Source organism: Kogia breviceps, chromosome 20 (genome assembly GCF_026419965.1).
Source record: "Kogia breviceps isolate mKogBre1 chromosome 20, mKogBre1 haplotype 1, whole genome shotgun sequence".
NCBI lineage: Eukaryota > Metazoa > Chordata > Mammalia > Artiodactyla > Physeteridae > Kogia > Kogia breviceps.
The window spans coordinates 29981895-30007761 of record NC_081329.1 but is presented as its reverse complement, the minus strand read 5'-3'; the positions used below and the strand labels follow the sequence as shown (position 1 = coordinate 30007761).

At 53.3% G+C, this 25867-nt stretch overlaps 1 protein-coding gene across 5 annotated transcripts in view; it reads right to left on the bottom strand.

The window, feature by feature from the left end:
* The window catches only part of IKBKB (inhibitor of nuclear factor kappa B kinase subunit beta), a 47182-nt gene that overhangs the window by 7197 nt on the left and 14118 nt on the right, over positions 1 to 25867 (bottom strand). For all 5 annotated transcript variants that reach the window (XM_067022661.1, XM_059049113.2, XM_067022662.1 and 2 more), the window contains exons 5-16: positions 25355 to 25424; positions 13186 to 13274; positions 12075 to 12164; positions 9841 to 9965; positions 6263 to 6370; positions 4946 to 5075; positions 4448 to 4642; positions 3704 to 3818; positions 2951 to 3074; positions 2331 to 2482; positions 2112 to 2173; positions 1005 to 1114 (exon numbers count right to left, since the gene is read on the bottom strand). In XM_067022661.1, the coding sequence (XP_066878762.1) occupies positions 1005 to 1114; positions 2112 to 2173; positions 2331 to 2482; positions 2951 to 3074; positions 3704 to 3818; positions 4448 to 4642; positions 4946 to 5075; positions 6263 to 6370; positions 9841 to 9965; positions 12075 to 12164; positions 13186 to 13274; positions 25355 to 25424 (1370 nt within the window). The remainder of the gene's footprint in view (positions 1 to 1004; positions 1115 to 2111; positions 2174 to 2330; positions 2483 to 2950; positions 3075 to 3703; positions 3819 to 4447; positions 4643 to 4945; positions 5076 to 6262; positions 6371 to 9840; positions 9966 to 12074; positions 12165 to 13185; positions 13275 to 25354; positions 25425 to 25867) is intronic.

The window sequence follows — 25867 nt, the reverse complement described above, 5'->3', positions numbered from 1 at the left end:
GCAAACGATCGTTCCTGCTGATGTTACAGGTGAAAGCCATGACAAGGGAAGGCTCGCCTCATTATCAAAACTCAAACACCTCCAAGGTCTAGTGAGACTCTTCAGGACAGGATTCTCCTCTGAATTCCCTGCCCACCCGGCTCCTGCCATCGGGACTCTGGGTGCGGTGTGTTGCTGGACCTCAGCCCGGAGAACGCGGCCCCCGAAAACTCAAGCCCAGCGGCAGACACAGACGCCCTCCCTGTGCCCCTAACACAGTAAGACGGGCTGACATTTTCAGGGGTGACTTTCGTTGGAAAACCAGAGGAGAGTAAAGGGTTAAATGACTTGAGAAAATATGGACTACAAATAACGAAGTTTCTGATGTTCGGCGTCTGGTCCTAAGAATCCTAGTAGAAGCGTCAGAGGACACGGCTGAGCCCCAAGGAGGTAGCTCCCGAGGGGCCCCGAGGCTCACCTGCCCCTCCTGCCCGCTCCCAGGGCTGCAGGCGGGGCTGCTCTGCCCAGGCACCCCCTGCACCGTCCCCCGCCCCGGAGCCAAGGCCAAGCCCCTGATCAAGACTCGAAGGAAGACTTGCCAGGCTCCTCCCGTTCTACTTTCTGCTCCTCGGGCCACGCCGAGTGAGGGTGGGTTGGGCGGCCCTGGCGTCTAATCTGATACTTTGGTCAAGCAAAGGCTCCTGGGACGGCAGCCTCCGTAGCTCACGAGCCACCGCTGGGAGCGTTATCTGAACTGATCCCCATAACTGTGAGGTCAGACGGCGCTTCTCTATCCTGTGAGGCTCAGGGTGACGGAGGTGTGCCGAGACGACCCCCCAGGGGCCGAGCTCCGGGGGGAACGGGCCCACGGGGCCCCACTGGGACCGCACTCGAACCATCCCGACACACACACTCATAGCCACACACACACGAGAGACGTACTCACACACAGACACACACATTCCCATACAGGCTCACCCTCACACAGCTCACACACACACACACACACACACACACACACTCACAGGTCGTCCAGCGTCCCGCCCTGCTTCCGGCCCATGGGGCTGCGCTGCAGGTCCACGATGTCGGTCTGCAGCGCCATCATCCGCTCCACCAGGTGCTTCACCTCGTTCTCCTGAAGGAAGAGTGGTGCTGAGGCCAAGGACGCAGCGAGCAACTCCTGAGACATGGGGTTCTCGGGGGAGCCCTCCGGCCTCACCGCAGACCCTGAGCTGACCAGCCGGAAGGGACACGGACTTGGAGCCCTGCAGTTGGATCTGGGCTCGGCCACCTGCCAGCCGTGTGGCCCTCGGGCAGGTCACCCGACCTCGCGCTGCCGTTTCCTCCACTGTAAACTAGGCTCTCAGAGGGCGTTAGGGCGAGAGGAGACAGAGCAGGTGGGGGCCTGGCCCGGTCCCGGCGTGGAGAAGAGGCCGGGGCACGTTCTCTTCTCCAAATTCGTCGATTATCTCAGGGCTTACACCCACGAGTGCCAAGACTGGGGGTGCACTCGTGTCCCTGTGGTTGAACAAGGTACTGCCGATGGACACCCACCTTTAAGGAGGCACGTCGGTACCGATTTATAGAAACAGACGTTAAGACACGGAGGTGAAACCCCCTGCCCAAGTTCACAGGCAAAATGGTGACCAAGCCCAGGAGAAAGCCTTGGGGTCCACAGTCTTCCATTTGTGTGAGGTCTGCCACGCCACACCCTGGCCTCATACTCAACACTTTTCAGTGGCATCTGACTTACACTGTCCTAAGACTTGCCCCTTAGACCCGTTCTTTCCCGGGGATTTCCTGTCCCAAGGAGGTCAGGACGACCTCTGACAAGACGGCGTGGTGCTCCTTCCCCCGAGGCCCCTTCTCGTGGAAAGAGGACGATTCATGTCGTAATCCTGACTCCAAGCTGTGCAGCTCCCGGACCTGCCACGGCAGGGCCCTCTGCACTGTCCCCCACCCCCTGCCTGTCCCCCTCTTTCCAGCAAGTCCTAGCTGAGGGCGCAGAGCTGGGGGAGGACAATCTCATTTTCGACATACAAGCTCGACCGAGCGCGCGGTGAGAAAGGGGGGGACGGCAGTGTGGGGCCTCACGCCCTCGGCCGGGCCGGGGACCCCAGGCTGCCTCCTACCCGTCCACAGAGCTCCACGGCCTGCTCCATCTCCCTCCAGGCCAGCAGCAGCTTGTCTGACGCTGAAGAAGAATGGAAGGAAAATAAATTAAAAGCAAAACGGAAGCATCCCCAAACCGAACAGAACACGAGCGATCCAACGGCAAGGGGACAGAAGACACCTCGGAAAGAAGAAGACAGGCGCGGCCTCTGAAGACGCGTCCCACAGGGCGCACTCACTGATCCCGAACTCCTTCTGCTCGCTGTACTTCTCCAGGTCAATCTGGATGCTGGTTTTAAAGAAATCCAGCTTGGCCTTGAGCTGCTGAGACATGGAGGCCATGGAATTCTTCATCTTGGAGAGGCAGCTGTTGTTCCGGAGCAGATTCATCCTGCAGGGGCCCCGAGAAACAGCACCGTGGGGTGGCTCTGGTGTCCAAGTGCCCGTCCCCGGACGATAGCAAACCCAGCTCAAACACGACGGCAGGCCCCTGCCGTTAACTGCTACAACCGCAACGACCATCTCCCGGCCCTCGGCAATGGGCGACGACGTTTTGCTCCCAAACAGGAGTGAGGCCAAGTGCCACACAAAGGGACCCAGATCAGCCACGACCCGGGGCAGGAGTCAGCCCGGCCTGGCAGGGCGGTCCGGGGAGGGCGGCCGACCCACGCTGCAGCGGGCCCTTCCGTGCTCCCAGCGCCGCCCGCTGACCACACTGGCCTGGTCGGCTCTGACGGAGCCTCCCTCCGTCCCACCCTTCCACACCAGCGTTGCCCTGATGGCTCTCCCACAGCCACCGTCCTGCAGCCCGGCCACCGGGCGGCTCTGAGCAAGCGAAGGCGAACCACCGGGCACGTACATGGCGGCGCGCTGGCCCTGCTGCAGGCGGCCGCAGTCCTCCTTCAGGGCCTGGATGCTGTGCCAGACCTGACCCCACACCTTCCTCAGCTGGAAGAACGGGAGGCTCCTCTTGGGCTCTTGCACTGGCCAGAGACACACAGGACAGTCAGGGAGCGGCGCCTGTGACAGACCGCCTCCCGCCCGCGGAGCTCGCGGGCACGTCTACACTGCTCCGTTATGTAAAGCTCTGCTGCCACACAACCGTGTCGGGTGCTGGGCCTGGTTACCGTCGCAGACATTTTGGTGCCCTGGTGGAGCACAGGCACGTCAAAAGTTACAGACGCACAGAACACCCCGGGAGGTCGACCCAGGAGTCAGGCGGCAGTGGTTTCCCTGGGGAGCTGGGGAGACGGAGGCACTTACTGCCAACCGTACAATCTTTTTGATTTTTTGGTATCGCGTGCATGTATCGATTATTAAAATATGAAGACGACTTCCAAAATCAAGAAAATGGTCACGTGGTTCAAGTTCAGGGGCCTGTGGGCAGTACTGTCTGTCCTCTGTTTAAATGAGGTTGACATTAATTGAAGGTGGATGTCCTTTCCTCTCTTCACCTGGGCTACTCCTCACGGGTGCAAGTGAGGAAGGCTGCCTGAGGGCCAGAGGGACTCATCTTCTCAGGGGGGACCCCTCCCTCGGTCCAGGGCTCTCCCTCCAGCCTCGTCCCAAGCACTGTAAGTAATCGTCTTTTAAAAGATCACGCTGTTCTTACGGATACAGCTGACGCTTTCAGGCTGGGGCCGTGGGGAGATCTGGGTCTCATAGGCGACCCTGCTGTTGTCAAAGAGGAAAACGAGATCCATGTCCAGGGTGCGGCCCTCGTTCAGCTGCAAAGGGACAAGAGCAAAATGAGGCCTCGTGGACCCAGCCCCTCCTTTTCTCAAGCAACAAGGGGGGAGTCTTCAGAGGATCCCGACAGCACCGTCCTCAGAGAGCAGGTGCCAGGCGCCCACCGAGCCTTTCCTAGGGGCCGTGGCCTCTACTTCCCTTGGCTGTTCCTTTGACACTTATTCCCGAATGCAGACCTTATCTACAACTTACTCTATTCTGTTTTATTCTCTGCTTGTCTTTATCGTGCAACTTAGATGGTTTGGTTTCCTGTCCAGTGACTCTCTCTCCTGCGTTAACTTTCCAGCTCTTTCTGTGCAGCTGTCAGCACAGTTCTGCACACACGAGGTGTGTCAAAAACAGTTTTGGTTGACTCGGAAAAATGAAGCATCACTTTGGCAGCAAAGGCAAAAGAAAGGCACTCCCAGTGGTCTGGAAGGGACAGGTGAAGCATGGGGTGACTCAGGTCTCCTATCAGGTTCACGGGATCTCACATTCCAACCTCAAAACAGGCAGGCGCCTGCCCTGCGTGACAACAGACTGCCTGGCATGACGGAGCGGGATGGGATGGGCGATCAGCGTCCCGGGGTCGGGTGGGGCTGGGGCGCGTGCAGGAGGCCGGTCTCACCTTGCCGTCGGAAGTGCACTGAGCGGCGGGCTTGTCAGGGGTCAAGGCCAGACCCGCTTCCTGCAGCAGCTCCTGGTCCTCCTCAGGGATGCCCGTGTCCTGCTGGATCCGGGCCTTCAAGCTAGGCAGACTCTCGTCCTCTGCCACGGGGTAGGTGTGAATGGTGCCCGTGACCATGTTCAAGACGTGAACCAGCTGCAACACAACCCGGGACAAACCACCTGACAGACACCCGCCTGCTGGCCCGGACCCTCTGCTGCTGCCCACACCTCCCAGCCTCCCAGAGGCCCGGCCTGGGGAGGAAGGCCAGCGCTGGGCCACACACAGGAGGAGTCTTTCCACGCCTGTCCTTCCACAGCTACGACCTCGCGACCCACGTCGGTCAGCAAGGGGTCCCGTCATCCTCTCACGTGGAGACGCCCTCACGGGAGCCTGCGTTTGCCCACTGGTCAGGCAGCCCACGGCCCGCAGCCTCGGGCTAACTCGGTGCAGGCTCACCTTCAAGTTTAAGATGTCGTCCAGGGCCTTGAAGCAGCCATTGGGCCCGTAGACGGGGTCGGTGCCCCTCTGTCGGGGGTGCCACATCAGCATCAGCTGCAGCCACTTCTCCAGCCGCTGGGCCAGGACGCTGAGAAGAGGGGGCCGTGCACGTGTGTGCGCGCGTGCGTGTGTGTGCATGTGTGTGTGCGCGCAGGCGTGCGTGTGGGCCCAGAGCCGGCCTCAGGGCCCCGAGTGGGAACTGAAAGGCATTCACACTTCACACGCACGTGACCATCACGCGGACGGGGCCAAAGTGATCCCTGAGGATGAACTAACCTCAGGAAAGACGAGCCTTTCCAACAAAACGACTCACTCGGGCGCTCACCCCTCCCGGATCCGCGCCAACACCCTCACATCAGGGCTGTCTTGGCAGATGGCTGTGCGAGAACCTCAGGAAGCTTTCTATGTGCTTCCCAGGCCTGCCCCACCTCAGGAGAACCGCCCACACGATCCAGACCCCTTGCTGCCGATTCACTTTGTCGATCGCCTTGGGGACCCCTCGGGGGGTCCACACGACAAAGTTCTCACTTCTCCCGGCCCAGCGGGGCCCTGCCGGCGCGCTCAGTGGCCCTCGCCGCACCCCCAAGAAAGCCCTGCAGAGGCCGGCACCGCTACGAGCTGCCTCTCCTAGCCCCCCCCCACCCCCTATCTTTCCCCATGCCTGTCCTGCACGTCTTTCCAGATCCTTCCAGAAGGTTCCAGCCCGCCCAGGCATCCGCGCAGCCAGTCCGCTCAGTACCTGTCTCCCCATCCTCCAAACACTCATGGTCACTGTGCTCCGTGCTCCTCAGCTGTGTGTGCCCGCCTGGCAGCTCTCCTCTGTACTAGCCCCCAATTCTGATAGGATCACCTGACTGCTCATACTCTGGCTCTAAGACCAGACGGCAGTGCAGTGCCTTTCAAACCGAAAAGGTTTGTTTGTTGACAGTAACACACGATTAGGCTGCAGGCGAAGAGAAATAAAGCGTAATCCCCCGGCCGTCAGAGGCTTACGGCTGACCAGAAGGTAAACCCTCTGCAAAACCAGATGTCACGCGAGGTAGCAGCATCTTGGAGTGACGAGAGGTACAGACAGATTGCTGCGTGAATTCGGGAACGAGACGACTTCTAGATGGGGTCACGGGGAAGGTGTTCTAAGCTTAACACTGAGATGGATTATGCCAGGTGCCGGCCACAGCAGGATGTCCCGATGTCAGAGCTACCGGGACGTCGGCTCCGACACCCATTTCTAACAAAGGAAGGACGTGACGCAGAGGGGAAGGCCTGGGGCCATACCTGTTGAGGTTGCTCGGGTGGGGTAACGAGCTGGAGAACTTCACGGCTCCGTTCAGGTCCTCACTCACCACGATGTCCATCTCACTCTTCTGGCGGACCTTGGAGTGCCTGCGGACGCAGGGCCTGCTCCGTCACGCTGCTCGTGATGAGCCCGCATCACCCAGCAGCCTACAGCCCCTCCACTCCGGTGGCCTTCCACCTGACAACCGGACGGGATGCCCCCGGATCGTGAGTTAACCCCTTGGGATGCCGGCCAGTGTGTCTGCGTCCTGCTAGGATGCTTCTCGGAGAGTCTGAGGCCGTCAGTGCTGCCCGGCGAGTGTCACTGGCCTTCAGGCTTGTACTGCTGATTCCTGGCCTCACCCTGGCTCATCCCTAACTTCCTTCTACTTTTCATCGTACACAAAACTCTCACGTTTTGGTAGAGGATGAAATTAGGACGTGCACACCAAGATTACCGCACGAGGATCCTGTCCACGTGAAACCCGCACGCACCACACACCTCCCTCTTAACGCATGTGGCTAAGCGTTACTTCCGCTGGTGAATGAACGGTTACGTTTCCCAACGTAGAGACCCTTTCGATGCAGCTGGAGTAGTATCTGAAGGAAGCAAATTTTTAAACTGGTTTCAAATCTTCTCGGTGACAAGGGTGAGGACATAAGTCTGAATAACGCTTCACAGACAACCAAGCACTGACTGTGAACACGCCCTTCTCGGCCCGATGACCCCGTGGGGTCGACGGCTCTCAGCCACCCATTCAGCGGTAAGGAAGTGAAGATCAGGTGACCTGCCCAAGGTCACACAACCGGGCACCCAGATCCAAAGTCTGGTGCTCCTTCTACTCCGTCTAAATGCCGACATCCTTCCTTTTCAAAAACACGTGTAAGACGTTCAAATGAGAAACGCTTTAGCCCTGAAGCCTCACTGGCAAGGGGTGGACGGGGCCATGGGGGGCGCACGTAGCCTGGGAGAGCTGGGCTCCGGCTGGAACCTGCCCGCTCTAAGTCAGGCTGTCGTTACGCGCAATGGGGTGGTCGTCTGATAGAAACTTGGTCTGTCAACGGGAGACCATACAGGTAAAGAAACGGACACAGTAAGTGAAATGCTTACTGCTTAGGCCGGTCCTAAAATGTACTTCACAGGAGCCCAGTGATAGGGTAATAAAGCTCAAATTGCGTTTGTCCTGAAATTACTATCTGCCTGCCAGCTGAGATGAGAGTGAAATCGCCCACGCTGCCTGAGGCATTAGGAGGCAGACAAGGCAGGCGCGTCTCACAGCCACTGGGTTTCCCAGATGTCTGCCTGCACGTGGTCACGCGGCCTCGCGGCTCCACACAGGAGGCTGGCTCTGCAGACCTCAGACTTACTAGCAAGATGCCAGGCCACTAGGGACACCTTCAAATAGCATTTCTTCTTCTAGTTCTAATGGACTTTAACTCATCTCGTTATAAATAATGGAAACGCTCGACATTTGAACTGAAAAAAAAAAACGCAGTGATTCCTTGGTTAGTTAAAAAACACTACAGATGCACAGACATTTAAAGTTTTTGTCATGGTGGTTACGTGATAAGGTGTGACTCTGATGTAACGAGCTGAGTCAACACTCCAGAAGCCAGCTCAGGAGCACTGCCTCTTCTAAAGTCAGTCCCCACAGGAGGGCACTTTCTGCCACGTCACCAGGCTCCTCAGGAGCTGGGACCGTGCCTGGTTCATCTCTTCCAGTGTCTGGCATGTGAATGGTAACTGAACTGGACCGCGTCACACAAAACTACTCTTCTGGAATTGATTTCAAAGGCTACATCTTAGTCTTATAAACAAACAGTCTCATGACGTAAGTACCTGTCCTTTGAAAAAGTCAGTGTTTTCGCTACTTCCAGAAAGATACTGAGAAACGTGACACCAGCCAGTGTGGACCCACAAAGGGGCAGCTTCACGTGTTCCTGGTGGAAACGTTATTTATACAAACTTTCTGTGGAACGATTTGTTAGTGCACATGGAAGACTTTTAAAATGCAGATAGGGCTTCCCTGGTGGCGCAGTGGTTGAGAATCTGCCTGCCAATGCAAGGGACACGGGTTCGAGCCCTGGTCCGGGAAGATCCCACATGCCGCGGAGCAACTAAGCCCGTGAGCCATGGCCGCTGGGCCTGTGCGTCCGGAGCCTGTGCTCCGCAACGGGAGAGGCCACAACAGTGAGAGGCCCGCATACTGCAAAAAAAAAATAATAATAATAATAAAATAAAATAAAATAAAATGCAGATAATCTTTGACCTGTTAGTCCCATGTCTAGGAGTTTATCCCAGGGAAATAACTGCGGATACAAGGATTTCCCTACAATGATGTTATTCTTGGTGTTATTTTAAGAAGGAAAAATTATAAACCACTGATTCTTCCACTAATGGGGAAGAGGTTACACCAGCTACAGTGGAACAGCAAACAGACGTGACAAAGAACGTGGAAAAACAGAAAGCATTTTCCGTAGCAAGTCTGAAAGGCAGGTTCTATGAGAGTATGTATGGTATCCTACTTTGTCTTTTAAATAAACACAGGCACAATGAAGAATCTGGAGACACAGAGATATGTTCACAGCAGTGGGAGGAAATTCTCAGTGTAAAAATCCTGGGGGAGCACGTACAGGGCAGTGTGCATGTTACACTGTCACTGAGGTAAAATGGAGCGGGGCGGCATTCATAGATGAGTTAGCAAACAGGCACACGCCCATTTGCTTGTACACGTACAAGACATCATCAGAGGTGGACCCCAAATCAACGGGGCCGGATGCCTGTGGGGAGGAAGCATGACTTCACTTCTATACTCTGAAGTTTACACCACATGAACTCACCGCTGCTCCAAAAATTAAAATAATGCTGAACAACAGTAGTATCATTTCAATTAGTCGGTGGTCTCTCAAGGAATCATTCTGAATGAATCCTAACTGATTTAGGGGGACGTTAGTTTTTAAACGATGCATTTCAGTAATGGTTACCTTTTATGTATGCAATGAACCACACGTTAGTATTATAATCAGAAAAGAAGTTTCAAAATATAGAGTAATTTTTAAAAACTTAATTGTATCCTTTGACTTTTTTTAATTAGAAAATCTCTTTCTGGAAATGTATTCAGTTCACATTTTAAGCCACTTTTTGATGCTTTTAAAAACAGTCAAGTTTGTCAACAATAAATGTTCATGTAAATACAGCTCATAATCTGTCATGTGAACATGCTGTTTGCTTGTTTACTAACGCACAGCATTTTCGGTGGAAGCGTACACAACACACACTCTGGAAACACAATGACCTCCTGCCCTGCACAGAGCAGTCATTTACACAGTACTGGATTTAAAGCTGTTAAGGTTCAGAATCCAGCTTGACACTTAACAACCTTCCATCTTTCCAGGCTTTTGGAGATCAGACTGCCAACGTGCCAGGTCTTAACGGGACTTCCTCTGGGCGAGAGGTCACAGGTGTCTCAGGCCCAGCCTGGGGCGCCCGGTGAGACAGGCCAGGCGAGGTGACATCTGACAAAGACAGGGGGACACTCCCCGCTCGGGCGGCCGGCCCACCCCGAGCCCTCACTCACCACTGCACGGGCTGCCAGTTGGGCAGGAAGGGCCGGAAGCCCGTGATACACTCGAAGGCCAAGGTGCCGAAGCTCCAGTAGTCCACGGTCACCGTGTACTTCTGCTGCTCTAGCAGCTCAGGGGCCTGCGGTGACAGCGGGGGGACGTACCTGAGCTGCTCCCCATCCGAGGCTCTACCACGGAGGGGGGCGCCCAGCCTCTCATCGTGCCCCACGCTCCCTGGGCCCCGCTCCAGGTGAGGAGGTGAGCACGTGTTCAGCAGGTGGTACCTAAGATCTCTCTGGGCCTCAATCAGTCCCGGTGCTGAAACAAGGGCCTGCGGGTATTTTAGATGAACCGGGGTGCAGCATGTACCCTTCTCCCAGCACTGCGCAGGAGGGGAAGACAGGGCAGGGACAGCAAAGGGAAGTGATCCCGGCCACGCACACCCGTTCACAGCACACGCGCTGCGTGCCCGCGGGTCCCCTAAAGTGGCGAGGTCCACAGCACGCGGTCGCACCGCGGGATGGATTGTTGCAGTCAGGCGGGAAGGGCCAGATGCCTGGCTGCTGCCCAAGCAGAGACGCTGGGACAACCGAGGAAAGCTTCCCAGCACCGGTGGGGAGGGAACGGCTCAGGGTGCCTCAGGGCAGACAGCCCAGAAAGGACCACGACGAGCGAAGGCGCCGAGGCAGGACTGAGCCCGGGCTGGCTGGAGGCAGGACACTCATGAGGGACCACGGAGCCCAAACCGAGAGGAGAAAGGTGGGGGCGCACGGGTTAGCCTCCGTGTCCGGTTACGGACCGAAGTCCGAGGCCCACAAGTGAACACTTCCGCTGAGCATCCTTGTCAGGGCCCGGGGTCCTCACTACCTGCTGCTGAGCTGACGAGGGCCCCGGAGGACACCGGGCAGGACCCACGGGGTCACGTTACGTGGACACACGTGCTGAGTCACAGCCCCGAGTCCCCGCTCTGAATCCTCTACTCCCCGGGGCAGGTGATCAACCGGCAGGCCACTGCCCGGTTGGGGGGTTAGGGAGAAGTAAGGATACACTCAAAAGGACCTCAATAATTGCCTTCTCTCTTTCTATGTAAGAACCACGTAGGATAATTAAGCTCGCCGAGCTCAGCGGCTTTCAACCTTTTTTTTGTTTTTCTTTTTTAAACCGTAGACGCCTTTAATCAACACGTACTGCTTATCATCTGCAAACAATCTATTACCAAGTTCTGCTGGGTCTCTTCCAGGCATTTCTTGAACCATCCTCTACACCCTCAAGGCCCTCCACCAGCTCGGACCAGCACAACAGCCTCCTTACCACTCACCCACTGCCTGCAATGCACCGTCCACGCTGTACCAAGCGTGGTCTCTTCGAAAGGTAAACCCGATCCCTCTCACACTTAAAAACCTTCCATGTCTCTGCAAAGGTTTCAGGATAAAGTTTAAAATCTCTAACCCAGCCAACAAGGCTTTGAATAATCTGTCCTCTCTACCTCTCTCTCTCCAGCCTCAACTCGAGATACCCTCTTCCTTCTTCTCTGGTTCCTGCCACCCCTTCTGGTCTCCTATGTCCTAGCCCTTTACCCGGAACTTCCTCTCTCTCCCCCTCCCTCAGCCCCCCTCCCCCCCCCCCCATACTTCAGGTCCCAGACCAGGCTAGGTCTTCCTAAAATATATCCTCATAACACCCTGCACTTTCCCTTTGCAGTACTTATCACAATTGTAAGTTCTTCATTATTTGTGTATCAGGGTAAGGCCTGCTTTCCTCCTAAACTCTAAAACTACACTTGACCAGTATTTCTTGGACGAATGAGTCACTCAAATAGAACTGCAGTATTAAGACCAAATAACAAAAAGAAAGGGTGGGAGCTCGAAGCTCAGCCCTCTCCTCCATGGCCCCTGAGATGCTGCGTGGAAACTGAGGCCCCCTACAGACCAGCAAGAGCCTGGTTTAACCTCTTTGTCCTCCGATAAAATACTGCAGCATGAGAGGTTATGGGACTCGTGCGAGGGCCCAGGAGCAGAGTCCTTTTGATAGGAGAGGACGACCACATCCTTCCATAAGGCCTCTGCCGGCAAAATGTGCTGACTTGAATGGATTATGAGCCTGACCTCATACAACAGTTCCTAGGCATCCAGGAAACATCCAAGAGCCGGCAAAGTTAGATGGCACAAGGCAAGGATGGAGGAAGAGCCCCACAGACACGGCCGTCGGACAGAAACTGACACCCAAACGTGGAAACCCCGTCTCTTACCAGGTACTGCAGGGTCCCCACAAAGGAAGTGCACAGACTGCCCTGGTCCAGCTCCTTGGCATATCCTAGGTCAATAATTTTGTGTATCAACTGAAAAAAAAAAAAAAAAGGGGAGGAGGAGAAACCTGACGGTTATGAGAGTATAGTGTCCTTCAAGAATTCTGAATGTCTCTGTTAGAGCAGAGGATATTTCTGAATCCCCAATCCTAAGACCCTCAGTTCCAAAGGACCACCAAATACACAGGAGAATGCCCTAGACATGGTAGATTTAGGCAAAAGAAAACAATGTAAAAACGCCAGGCACGTGTTCTCCCTTGCTCTGCGACCAACTGCCAGAGGAAGGTCAAAATTAGCAGACCACGCACCAGCCCTCAGGATTGCTAAACCCAGACGCAAAGGACCAGGCCAGTTCCTTCTCGGTAAATACCTTTAATTCTCAAATCTTAGAACTGGCAGGAATGAGCGTGAACTGGGCCAAAGGTGAGAGCTAGGACAGGCATGGGTGCACACCTAGGATGCTGGAGGAAGCTGCGTGGAAGAGATCAGACAGTCCGTGAGCTGAGTTACTGCATTCCACTCAGCTGAGCCCCTGCCCGTCACCCAGCTGAACAAACAAAGCCAGGAAGAGCACAGGGCCAAGCCCTGCGGGAAGGTTACCCCACACCTGAGCAGGGGGCCCCACGGAAGGTCCCTGAGAGCTCTGGGGAAACTGCAGGCTGGACCAGGCCCCATGGGCAGGTGCCAGCCCCAAATGCCTCCTCTCGGCCACGTCCAGAACCAACTTAGAGACGGACTCCCCGTTAGCTTCAAAAGCTGAGGCTCTCAAACAGATGCAAAACAAAAAGTCCGTTTCCAAGAAGTGCAAGTCAGCTGGAAGACAAACACTGTTTTTCTTATCAGATTCCTGCAACTTGGATGACTAAACAATGTGGTCCATTCAAACCTGCCTCGATCTGCAAGCGAGAACTTTTCGCTGAATTTCGTTTCAAATCGAAAAGCGTTCCCAGGGGATCAAAGCAAATATGTGAGCAAAGAAACGCAAACACACAAAGCGGGTTCCTCCCCCGCCCAGCTGCCACCCGCCCTCCCCAGGCCCTGGAGTGTCACTCACTCTCTGTTCCCCTTGCTGCAGGACGATGTTTTCTGGCTTTAGATCCCGGTGGATGATCCTGTTTTCGTGAAGGTATCTAAGTGCAGAGGCTGACAGGGTGGAAGGGGGAGAGAGTCTTCGTTAAGCCTGGACAATGCTTTTCACTTGGAACCGCCTACCCAGTGAAAGATGATTACCGCGTGCCCCCCCCCCCCCACCACACACACACCCTGACTCGGCGCAGGGGATCGCAGTGGGGGGACGGGTCCCGGCAGACACCCCTCCGGTGAAGGGAAGGAGACCCGGCTACGTGAGCAGAACGTGGACCAGCACCAGAATCTGCCTCGTTCACACAGAGAACTCTGAGCCCTCCACCCACGAGGTCACCGACTCCAGTCTTGAGCGGCAGTTCTCAAACTGCACTGCCCGGACCTGCAGCATGCAGACTTGTTAGAAATGCAAAACACCTGGGTCCCAACCCACACGAAGTGAATGAGAAACCTGTGGGTCACCCCACAATCCGTGTTTTACCAAAGCCCTGCTGATAAATGATGCTGATAAAGACTGAGAAGGGAGACTTCTCTGGTCTAGAGGCTCAAAACCAATCTAAATTCTGCTGGGCAGGTAAGGGAGAGGGGCCCTCTGGGCAGAGAGCACTTGGTCATCTGATGTCGAGTCCGCAGGGCAGAGGTGGCTCCAAGGAAGTGGGGGGCTCTGGAAGGAGAGAACGGGGGCGCCTTCAACACATCTGCCAGCCCGACGTGTGCCTGTTATGCGCCCGTTCTCTGCTGGGTTCTGAGGGACATAAAATCAGGGAGGACATGGTCCCCAGCTTTAAAGGGCTCAGGATCTAGCTGGCAAGGAAGGACCTGCACAACCTGGCCGTGAAGTCACTTGATACCACGGCCTCTGCCGTGAAGAGCAAACATGCCGATGCGACTGACCCAGGACGGCCAAGGCTAAGACTCCAAGCAGGACGTGATTTTTACCCCTGAGAGGTTTAATGACTTCAACAGATGTCCTAACAACCTGGACTACCAAAGGACAAAATGAAGAAGTATTGGAAAGAGATAAAATTACCTTTAATTGGAAATGATCTGACGATATGCCAGGAAGACTCAATAGACTAAAAACTGGGAAAAATTTAGTAAGTTGTCTGGAAGCAAAACAAGTATATACAAATCAATAGTTTTTCTCCCTGTCATAGATCCAGTTGAAAGGAAAAAAAAATCCCGTTCACATTAGCAACAAAAATTCTAAAACACCACGGGATAAACTTAGCAAAAAAAGTAGTGTCATGTGAGGAAAACTACGTGGCATAAAGAAAAGCCATACAAACAACATAAAGAGGATTTAAAAATTCATGGCAACTATGGAAAAGAGTACGGAGGCTCCTTAAAAACCTAAAAATAGAGTTACCATATGATCCAGCAGTCCCACTCCCGGGCACTTACCCGGAAAAGACAAAAACTCTAATTCAAAAAGATTCATGCACCCCAGGGGACTTCCCTGGTGGCGCCGTGGTTAAGACTCCGTGCTCCCAATGCAGGGGGGCCGGGTTCGATCCCTGCTCAGAGAACTAGATCCCACATGCATGCTGCAACTAAGAGTTCACATGCCACAACTAAGGAGCTGGCGAGCCACAACTAGAGTCCACCTGCTGCAACTAAGACCCGGTGCAACCAAATAAATTAAAACTAAGACCCGGTGCAACCAAATAAATTAAAAAACAAACAAAAAGATACACGCACCCCAATGTTCACAGCAGCACTATATACAATAGCCAAGACATGGAAGTAACCTAAGTGTCCACTGACAGATGAATGGATAAAAAAGATGTGGTACATATATACAATGAATACTACTCAGACATAGAAAAGAATGAAATAACACCATGTGTAGCCACATGGATGGAACTGCAGCCACACGGATGGAACCAGAGATTATCACAGTAAGTGAAATAAGTAGAAAGATAAAGAGAAAGATAAATATCATATGATATCACTTATATGTAGAATGTAAAACCTTATTTACAAAACAGAAATTGACTCATAGACATGGAAGAGAAATGGTTACCAAAGGGAAAGGCAGGGGAGGGATAAATTAGGAGGTTGAGATTAATAGATACACACTACTATATATAAAACACTGGGAACTCTAGTCAGTATCCTGTAATAAACTACACTGGAAAAGAATCTGAAAAAGAATGTGTGTGTGTATATATATACACATATATATATGTATATATATATACACACACGTGCATGTATGTATAACTGAATCACTTTGCTGTACACTTGAGGTACTGTAAATCAACTACACTTCAATTTAAAAAAAAGAAAGAAAGCTTTATGGCAAAAGACACTATACACAAAGCAAAAGACCAAAAAGAGGGAAAACAATATCTGCAGCACATATGCCCAAAAGCATATACCTAACAAACAAAAGCTAATACAAATCAATAAAAAAGCAACCCAGATGTTTGGGTAGCAAGAAAACTTTTGTTTTTCCTTTTCTGAGCCCCTATTTTTCAAAATCATGATGTTATGTTACTTTTCTAATGAAAAAAAAATATATAGCTTTTTACTTTCAAGGAACATAAAAAAACAAAGAGATGGGTTAGATAGGTGGCTCCAAAGTTTTTGGATTCAGACCAGTAGAACTAAGAATAAAAACTGAGGATGGGGTCCAAGAGAAGATTACTATATTTCTATTCTGCCAGATTAAGTTCATCTAAAAATAATAAATATTATCTACTATCAACGTAATTTAGTAATTAATAATGTAAAAAAGGAAAGACCATTGTAACACATGCACACACAAAAAAGCAACCCAGTAGAAAAAAGGGCAAAGAACACGTGAAACGGTAACTTACAGGAGTAGAAATGAAACGCAAACCGTGAACAATTATGCAATTATGCACAAAGTCGCTCAAGCTTACTGGCCGCCCACAAAGTGCACATTAAAGCAAGACTGAGGGGCTTCCCTGGTGGCGCAGTGGTTAAGAATCCGCCTGCCAACGCAGGGGACACGGGTTTGATCCCTGATCCGGGAAGACCCCACATGCCGCGGAGCAACTAAGCCCGTGCGCCACAACTACTGGGCCTGCGCTCTAGAGCCCGCGAGCCACAGCTACTGGGCCCACGGGCAACAACTACTGAAGCCCACGCGCCTAGAGCCCGTGCTCTGCAACAAGAGAAGCCCCTGCTCGCTGCAACTAGAGAAAGCCTGTGCACAACCACGAAGACCCAACGCAGCCAAAAATAAATACGTTAAAAAAAAAAAAGCCACAGTGAAATGCCTTTCACCTCTTCAGCTGGCAGGAATTTTAGATGAGAGATAAAAGGCACTCCCTACGTTGCCGGAAGGAGTAATAACTGCTGTGCAATTGGGGGAAAGAAATATGGCAAAAGCTATTAAATTTTAAGACATACATATCATTTGACCCTTCATTTCCACTTCTGGTAATCCAGCTCACAAAATCAAAAGCACTGTCACGTACAAATACGGACGTGGGCTGCATCGTGTGGAGTGAAATAATTAGAAACTAATGGAAAGTCATCAATCAGGGAACGGCTGAACCAATTATGGGAGACCCATAATATAACAGGCAATTATTAAAAATTATTTAGGTTTATATTACCCAACTCAGAGGGATGTCAATGATGTAATGGTATGAACCTTTTTTTTATTAGGAAAAAAAAAAAAAAGGTAAAAAGCAAAAGTGATCACAACACTAAGAGAGGTTTACTAACGGGTCCTCGGCCAGGGCACAGCAGGGAGGCGGGTAAGAGAGCAGCCGTCCGCAGAAACCAAGGGATCAGATATGCTGTGTAAAGACTTTCATGCTGAATGTTTCCTAAAAACACTGGAGAAAGTCTGAGAGTTAAACACCCAACTTCAGGGACTTCCCTGGTGGCTCAGTGGTTAAGAATCTCTGCCTGCCAACGCAGGGGACACAGGTTCGACCCCTGGTCCGGGAAGATCCCACATGCCGCGGAGCAACTAAGCCCGTGCGCCACAACTACTGAGCCTGTGTTCTAGAGCCTGCGAGCCACAACTACTGAGCCCGTGTGCCACAACTACTGAAGCCCACGTGCCTGGAGCCCGTGCTCTGCAACAAGACAAGCCACCGCAACGAGAAGCCCGCGCACCACAACGACAAGTAGCCCCCGCTCTTCACAAATAGAGAAAGGCCGCACGCAGCAACGAAGACCCAATGCAGCCAAAAATAAATAAACAAAATAAATATTTATTTTAAAAATAAACACCCAAATTCCATCTTCTTAAATCTGCCCTTTTTTTAAAAAAAAAAAATTTATTTATTATTTTATTTATTTGTTTTGGCTGCACTGGGTCTTCGCTGCTACGCGCGGGCTTTTCTCTAGTTGCGGCGAGCGGGGGGCCACTCTCCGCTGTGGTGCGCGGGCCTCTCATGGCGGAGGCCTCTCTTCTTACAAAGCACGGGCTCCAGGCATGGCGTCCTCAGTAGTTGTGGCACGCGGGCCCAGCCGCTCCGTGGCACGTGGGATCCCCCCGGACCGGGGCTCGAACCCGTGTCCCCTGCATCGGCAGGCGGACTCCCAACCACTGTGCCACCAGGAAGTCCCTAAATCTGCCCTTTTAAATCCAGCCTTTGACCACAGAGTTTCAACATTTCACACCTGTTCCTCCTTTTCTTGTCTTTCATAACTGGGTACAGTGATTGGCTGAGGTCCAACAAACGTCCAAATGAAGGAACACATTTGCCGCTTTCAAAGTGTGCCCCACCAAATCCCCCCAAACATTGTTCTCGGTTCCAGTAACTTTTAAAAGGCATGCTTCTTATCAGCACTTTCATTTTTATTTTACTAATCTTTATTAAAGAATCAAAGCAACGTGTAATAACAAGTACTAATAACGGCACAGACGCGACATTGCACACAGGGATGCTGCCACCGCTGCATGTGAACGAGTGGCCGGCGGGAGCCCCGTGTGGGAAGCCCAGGTGCGCCTGCTCAGTGACTCAGTCACAGAGGCCTGCTTGGGGATGGGACACGGTGTCAGGGTGTAATCCATAAAGGCGTGGGTCGGTCTGCTCGAGAGCAGGATATATGAACATTGAAACTCACCGTGTTCTGAGCAAGTAGAAACACAGACTCAGGCAAGGCCTCTGAAGCTGGATGTGAACCTCTCAGAGCCGGTGACACGGGGCACGAGCAGGGGAGGTGTCCCAAGAAGCTCCCCGGGAGGGCATTCAGATCACACAGAGAGCGCTGTGCTCGACACTACGAAGGTTGAGAGCTGTCACCAGGTCTTTAGGGAGAACGGAGGGCAAGCTGGTGACCAAGCCAGCGATCACTGTTAACAGCTGTCGATCTTTATGCTTAAGCGACAGTACGCAACAAACTTGAGTCCTCATTTCAGGTGAGTCATTTATCCTCAAATGCTGCTTTGTCAACTCAATAAAGCCCGGAATTTGCAAATCCTATAGGTGTTGTTATGCACGGTTTTTCGGACTGAGTGAAACGGTCAAAACCTTGATGGGCGGGAGCTCTTAGACAGCTCCCCTTACGGAATCAGTCCTTAAAAGGCTTAGTTCAGTCTGACGGGGCCTTTTGTTTCACACAACGGTACCTCAGGAGAGCGTCATGAGCCGGAATTGTCTCAAGCCAAGAGAATCTAATTCGACTTCAGTTGGATGGGACGTAAGAATGTGAGATGAAGAACAATACCTTTGCGTCTGAAAGTTTCTTAAAAATCAAAGCCCCTAACAACGGAGGTACTACAGCGTATAGAAATGGAAAAGCACACCACAAAGCAGGAAAGGCTGCAGGTTAATTTCTCATGTTCCAGTGATAGAAAAGTGTTGCCAAGCAGTGCTCCGTGCGAACTTCTTTACACCGCGCTGTGGCATTTCCCAGCACAGACGCTGCTGAGAGGGGTCCGCGCCTGCCCCCTCCTGCTGTCCTTGTCCGGAACAGCACCCAGGTCTGGAGCCCAGCTTTCTCTCAGCTCAAGAGGGAGACACAAACATTACAACTGAAGACTGTGGCACTCCTGGAGTTCTTACTGTTGAGCCAGAATCCCAAACCACACTCCACAAATTAGGGAACAGACGGGACCAGCTAGACTCCCATGTCGAGACGCAGCTCTGTAGGGATCGTGTCCGTGAAGCCTACCGACCGTACCCTGAGCTGAAGACACTGCTAAGCTCTTTTGAGAATACTGTTGCTCGGGATACGGTCCCGAGCAACGATGGAAGGAATGGAAAGATAGGTGGACCAGAGAGCTGGCGCAGAGATTAGAAGGGAAAGAAAAGACAGTTACCAGCTGGCGGTCTGAGTCACCAGTGCGGGGAAAGGGCAAGAGGACATTCGTTCACTCCGTAAAAACTGGCCGCACGCCACCTATGTGCCAGTCGCTTTGGTGTCACTGGGCTTTCCAGGCAAAACAGGCTGGAAGGCCAAGTGCAGACATGTGGAGATTTAGTCCAGCTGATGGTTTCTTGGCTAAAAGAGCCCCTATGAGTCATCAGCAAGACAGCAAGGCAGTCACACCAAGTGCTGAGAGAAAAGTGCAAAATCATTCTCATTCATTCAACCACCCCCAGCAAGTGTCTCCATGCACAAGTGTGCCAGCTGTTGTCGAAAATGTGCCACTGGATCGAACCGTTTTCTTCACTTACTGCACAGTCTGGTCAGTGGGCCCCAAACCCAGGAGTCAGACCTTACTGTCAAGGACAGGCAGAGGTCACATAACAATAGCAGGGAAACCAAGTCCTGAGTGCAGGAGGCCACGAGGGCAGAAGAGTCCCGAGAGGGAGACCCACTGGGCTCGCCAGGCCAGGGCGGTCCCCATGGAGGCTCAGGTGGAAAGCGCAGGGTCGTGGGGAGGGGCCGGAGCAGCGTTCTAAAAAGGAGCACGTGGGGCTTCCCTGGTGGCGCAGTGGTTGAGAGTCCGCCTGCCGATGCGGGGGACACGGGTTCGTGCCCCGGTCCGGGAGGATCCCACGTGCCGCGGAGCGGCTGGGCCCGTGAGCCGTGGCCGCTGCGCCTGCGCGTCCGGAGCCTGTGCTCCGCAACGGGAGAGGCCGCGACAAAGAGAGGCCCGCGTACCGCAAAACTAACTAACTAACTAAATAAATAATAAAAATTTTTTTAAAATAAAAAATTTTTTTAAATTTAAAAAAATAAAAAGGAGCGTGTAGACAAAGGTTTGCAGGGGGATCGAAAAGTGGGTTTTGAAGTTGGCTAGAGTGGATCGGGAGAGATGGGAGGCTATGAGGTTTGGCCTTGATCTAGTGGTGTACTATGACGAAAGCATCCTGTCAGAAGCATGGAAGATGGGCTAGTAAAATGGGAATAAGGGCTCCAGGCAGGTGATGTGCTGTGGCACTGAAGGAGCAGAGGTGGTGAGAACAGAAAGGGAAAGCGGGACGCTCAGCATGACGGAAAGGATGGAGACTCTGTACACAGGACGGTGAGGAGCAGGTTCTAGGAAGAGACGAGATTTCAGGTCGGCACCCATGTCGGTAGCTGGCAGAGACACAGGGCCAGTGACACAAGAAAGAGGACGTCAGAAAGGGATCGGCTTTGAGGAGAACGTCCAGGACTTCAATTTGGAAGTGACTTGGGGAGACATATCATGCCGACGTGGATACGGAGCTGAGGGTGGAGGTCAGCGTCCAATGTCCAGACTTCGGAAAAGATTTGGGGGATAAAGATGTCGTGAGAATGGCCCGGCACACAGAATACTGGAAGCAGTGGGCGGTCACCCAGGTGCAGAGAGGGACACACAGGCTGGGGCAGGGATAGACAGACAGCATCAAGACAAGGTTCCAGGCAGAAGATGATGCATGAGGACCGCGGGAAGCAGTCAGGCTGGGGCAGTGCAGCGGATGTCAAAGACATTCTGGGAAACCTTTCTGAAAATCAGAACCTGAACAATGAAAAAGCAATATTCAGAGTCAGAAGGGCCCCTAGGGGTCACCTAGCCCAAATGCCTCATTTAAAGTTGGAGACACGCAGGCCCAGAAAGTCACCTTGGTTTTCCAGAGAGGAAAGGCCCTCGTCAGGGGCAGCAGAGCTGGAGAGGCAGCAAGGCCAGGACTGAGAACAGGTGTCTTCTCTTTTATTATGATTACATTCATTAATCTGGCTATTTACGCCTTTCCATGTATTTTATATACAAATGACCTGGATTGCTGACACTAGGAAGTCATCTTTTATTATAATCGGCAGTGCAGTCAGAATGTAAGTATTCAATAGAATAAGCAAGGAAATCCACAATTACATAAACACATAGCAGAGAGCCCACTGTTCTGATTCCCTAAAGCCCTGCGTTCCCTTTGGAACCCTTCCTGTCCTGTAAGGTGGGAGGGCTGGACGCCTGCTAGGAGCAGCTCTAACAGGGACAGAGACGGGAGCCGGGGGCCCTGAATACTTAAGAGGACAGGATGGTCGGTCACCACGGTACCCCGGCCACCTGGAGAATCAAGATGGGTGCAGATCTAAGACCTGGTCAGGCCACGGTGATCGCTTACCGTCCCGCCCAGCTGGCCGGGGTGCGGGCAGGTCCCCACTCTTTGGGCAGCAGAGACCTGGGCCTCCAGAGTGCACAGGGGTTTGCTGTCAGCTGGCAGACGGAAACGCATGGCAACGTTTTCCAAAGGATAATGAGCACACTGTTTAAATAGAGTCCACTGAGATACAACTTCCTGGAGCTCTTTTAGGGTTGTTCTGTGTGGAAGACAGATCACTTCCAGCTGCCTCTGCCACCTGTCCCCAGACCTCTTACTAGCATAAGAGCAATGTCCTAACAGGCCTGTCCGTCCTGGCACAGGAAACGGGCTCACCCACATGCTTGCCGGGTGTCGGCTCGCTCACTCACTCATGCATACTCTGCAAGATCTTCTCGGGCAACGTAAAGCTCACTGGAAAAAATCCTGCCTACGTCTATCATCCAGACGCTGCTTCGAGTGGGCATGTCTGGGAGGCCAGGGGCACCGAAGAGGTTAAAGGCAAGTAGGTGTCACCCAGAGGAGAAGGTCGTGAATCTGACCTGGGAGGCAAGGGTGGGGCTCTGCCCTTATCTGAAGTCAACCTGGCAGGGACCAGCAGGGCAGCTCCACAAAGGGGACGTGCAGCCGGCCCTTGGGACAAACTGGAACAAAACAGGTTCAGGAAATGTTCCAGAATACAAAAGAGTTATGTTAGACGAACTCCCAGAAAAACTTCTGGACTTGGGCTCTGTGACGACATCTGTGCAAAATAAATAAACTTCATGAATCTCGTACACAGATCAGAAAAGGGAGTGAAAGTACAATACAGGCTTATCAGCAACCTCCACTGAAGCCTCCAAATCGGGGGGCCTGATGGCATCCCGGAGGCAGCCACTTCCGGGGAGGGACGTCTCAGAAGACAGCCACCCGCCTGGCTCACTGGATCCCAGCCTCGGGTCACAACCCAAATGAGGGCGACGGAGGTTTTCTAGAAGGGGTGCTATGAACCCAAACCCGGGGGGAAGGACAGGAGGAAGGGACGAGCACGTGCTCACTGCACTTTAACGCGGTGAGCAGAGCGTGTGCTGGGACTTCGTGCCCCACCTCCTTCACTCCAACCTCCTGACGGTTCTCACGTGGTAAGTTATGCCCCCACCTCACAGCAAACAAAGCTGCTGCCCTTAAAAATTAAATAACGGGGGCCTCCCTGGTGGTGCAGTAGTTGAGGGTCTGCCTGCTGATGTAGGGGACGCGGGTTCGTGCCCCGGTCCGGGAGGATCCCACGTGCCGCGGAGCGGCTGGGCCCGTGAGCCGTGGCCGCCGAGCCTGCGTGTCCGGAGCCTGTGCTCCGCAGCGGGAGAGGCCACGGCAGTGAGAGGCCCGCGCACCGCGATGAAGACTGGCCCCCGCTCGCCACAACTAGAGAAAGCCCTCGCACAGAAACGAAGACCCGTACACAGCCATAAATAAACAAACAAACAAACAAACAAAGCCCAACCTCACCATGGAAAACAATATTAAAAAATAAAAAAAAAAAGAATTAAATAACGTGCCCTAGGCCACGCTGCCAACAGGTGGAAGCGCTGGTATTTGACCTAGGAGTGTTAATTTAATTATATGTGGACAGCGGTTCTTTTAAATTAAAAAATAGGCCCTTATTCTAATTTCCTTTGGGATTTATTTCATTTGTTTGACAAATATTTACAAAGAAGCTGCTACATAAGGTACTACTGCTGTTCCAGATGCCAGAGACACAGCAGTGACTAAGTCTCGGCCTTCACGGACTTAAGTCTTGTTGGCTAGTACTTCAAAGCCTCATTATTTCCAACCTGGGGCCACGGAGAGGAAAGATAGGGAATCAGCGACCGAAAGACCTTTGATACTCATCCACCGACAGGAGAACGGAGCCACATAAGCACGTGGAGTGAACCTGTCTCCCGTCTTCATGACTGTGATTTACATGTAACTTACACACAGACACCCTGAATGCATCACAGGAAAGCTACCGCAGGAGGCCAAGGTAACTGGATGTGACAGAGGCCCACACCAAGGGACACGTGACCAGCAGGGGCTCCATGAATATCACGGCAGTCACTTGAGGCAGTAGAAGGCTGCTTGAGGAAGTACACAGTCTCGTGTGCTTGAGCCAATAATTTAATAACGATCTTAATAACCATCTCCTGAATGCACAAAAAACGTAATGAGGGGAAGCACGATATTTGAGGGAATAACGTACAAAAAAACGACTTGAAGCAGCTCTAACCAGAGAGAAACAAAATCAAAGTTGCCCATGAAGAGCAAAAGAATATTCCCCAACCTTCTAACCTGGCTTCAACGCAACAGAGAATAAACTGATGACGTGGCCACTGGGGCAAAAGACAGGTAAATGTGTGAGCACAGCGTGGACGGGCCAGGGCGTCGAGGGAACAGGTGGCATCTTGGCCTAAGGACTGGACGCCCTAGGGAGTCAGAGAGGGCACCTCCCACACACCCACACGAGGGAAGCAGTCTGGCCGGTGACGGCCGGTGACAGGTCACGTAAAGCCAGTGCGACGTTTTCACGCTGCACACACGAAACTTACACGGTGTTACCTGTCAGTTATACCCCAATAGAGCTGGAAACAAAAACCCCAAACTGGCGCCAGGTCAACTTGCCCTCACCGTGAACCCCGTCCACAGGACAGGGACACCGGCTACAGGGGGAGAGGGAATGTTCTGCGTCCGACCGCTCGGCCCCTAACCTGAAGCATGTCATCCCTCGGTTCCGCTCACTTCCTTCCTGCCCAGAGTGAGAGGGAAGCAGACCCAGAGCCGTGGGGACCAGAGGCCCCCCCTGCCCTCCCAGGCCAAGCGGCGGCCAACACAGCTCTACAGACGTGGCAAGACGGTAACAACTGGTGAACCTGGGTGACGGGTGTGTGGGTTTCACTACTCTTCCGACTTTCCTGTATGTTTGATATTTTCCTAAAAAGAAAGTTTGAACGCATCGAGGGAAAAAAGAAAAATACAGCTTCGAAGAGGTTGTGGCGGCAGAGGGGCGAAAATGACGTCATTCCCCAAATCTGGGGGAAAGGGCTCAGTGACGAACTCTGGGCACCTCTAAACTTTAAATCCTCGCACCACCAACCCTGGAGGTTTACCCCGTAAATAACAGCAGGCGCCAGGGTGGAGGACGCAGGCTCTGGGCCCTGTAGGCTGAGGTCAGGCTCCCGCTCCCCAGGCCAGCCGGGCTGCCAGCCAGGCCGTCTCTGAGGGCCATGGACACCCTCCTCGGAAGACACTAAGGGCACCAAAGGGATAAACAACGCCCGTTTTTCCTAAGCCTGCAGCCAGCCAAAGAGCCGCCAGTGTGGAAGTGGAAAAATTCATTGCCAAGGGATGAAATTCATTCAGAGGACAGACAACCTACTCCATCACTGGCTGTTCTGGGAAAGCAGGGAGTGGAGCTTTCAGTGGGAAAGGAAATCTGTTACCCTATAGACACCATCATTCAGCTCACGACTTAGTCCGGAAGGAAGGGAGATCTATTGGAGTTCAGCGCCGGCCCGACTAGGCCCTGCTGACATCCCCACCGTCCCCAGTCCTCCACCACCATCTGTCCCCAAGAACCCCACCTCCGCAGAGACCGGAGAACCAGTCACCTGCCCTCCGCGCGCCCAGAGGCCTCTCCCCGGAGGGCACGGCCTGACTTCCGGGGCTGGGACTTACCGATGTCGCTCAGCAGGGTGAGGATAGCTCCCTCCCGCAGGCCACAGCAGTTCTCAAACTGGTTCAGGTACTGTCAAGAAGGGGAAAGAGGCATCGGGGGGAGTGGTCACCAGCCACCAGTGCACCCACAAGCGTCCTTCTCCAGCCGAGGCCACCTGAGCACGCCCCGGGTCCTGGGCCTCGGGGACCCGGGCGGACAGCCAGCCCAGGCAGGACTGGCAGGGTCGGCCAAGGCAGGGAAGGAGAAAGCATCTGAGAGCTCCCAGAAGCGCTCCCGGGTGTACCCCTAACCCTAACCCTGAGTCATCCTCAGAGTCTCACCTGTGCCGTGGGCCTGGGGGAAGCAGGCCCATCTGAGCTCCGCCACAGCTGGCCCACTGCTCCCGAGAGCCCGAAGGAGCCACTGAACACCTCCCTCCGACCCCTTCCCCGACGCGGCCTCGCTGTGGGGTGGGGACGACGGCAGGCACCGGGCAGTAAGCGCTCCGTACGTGCCGGGCCCCCGGCAGAGCT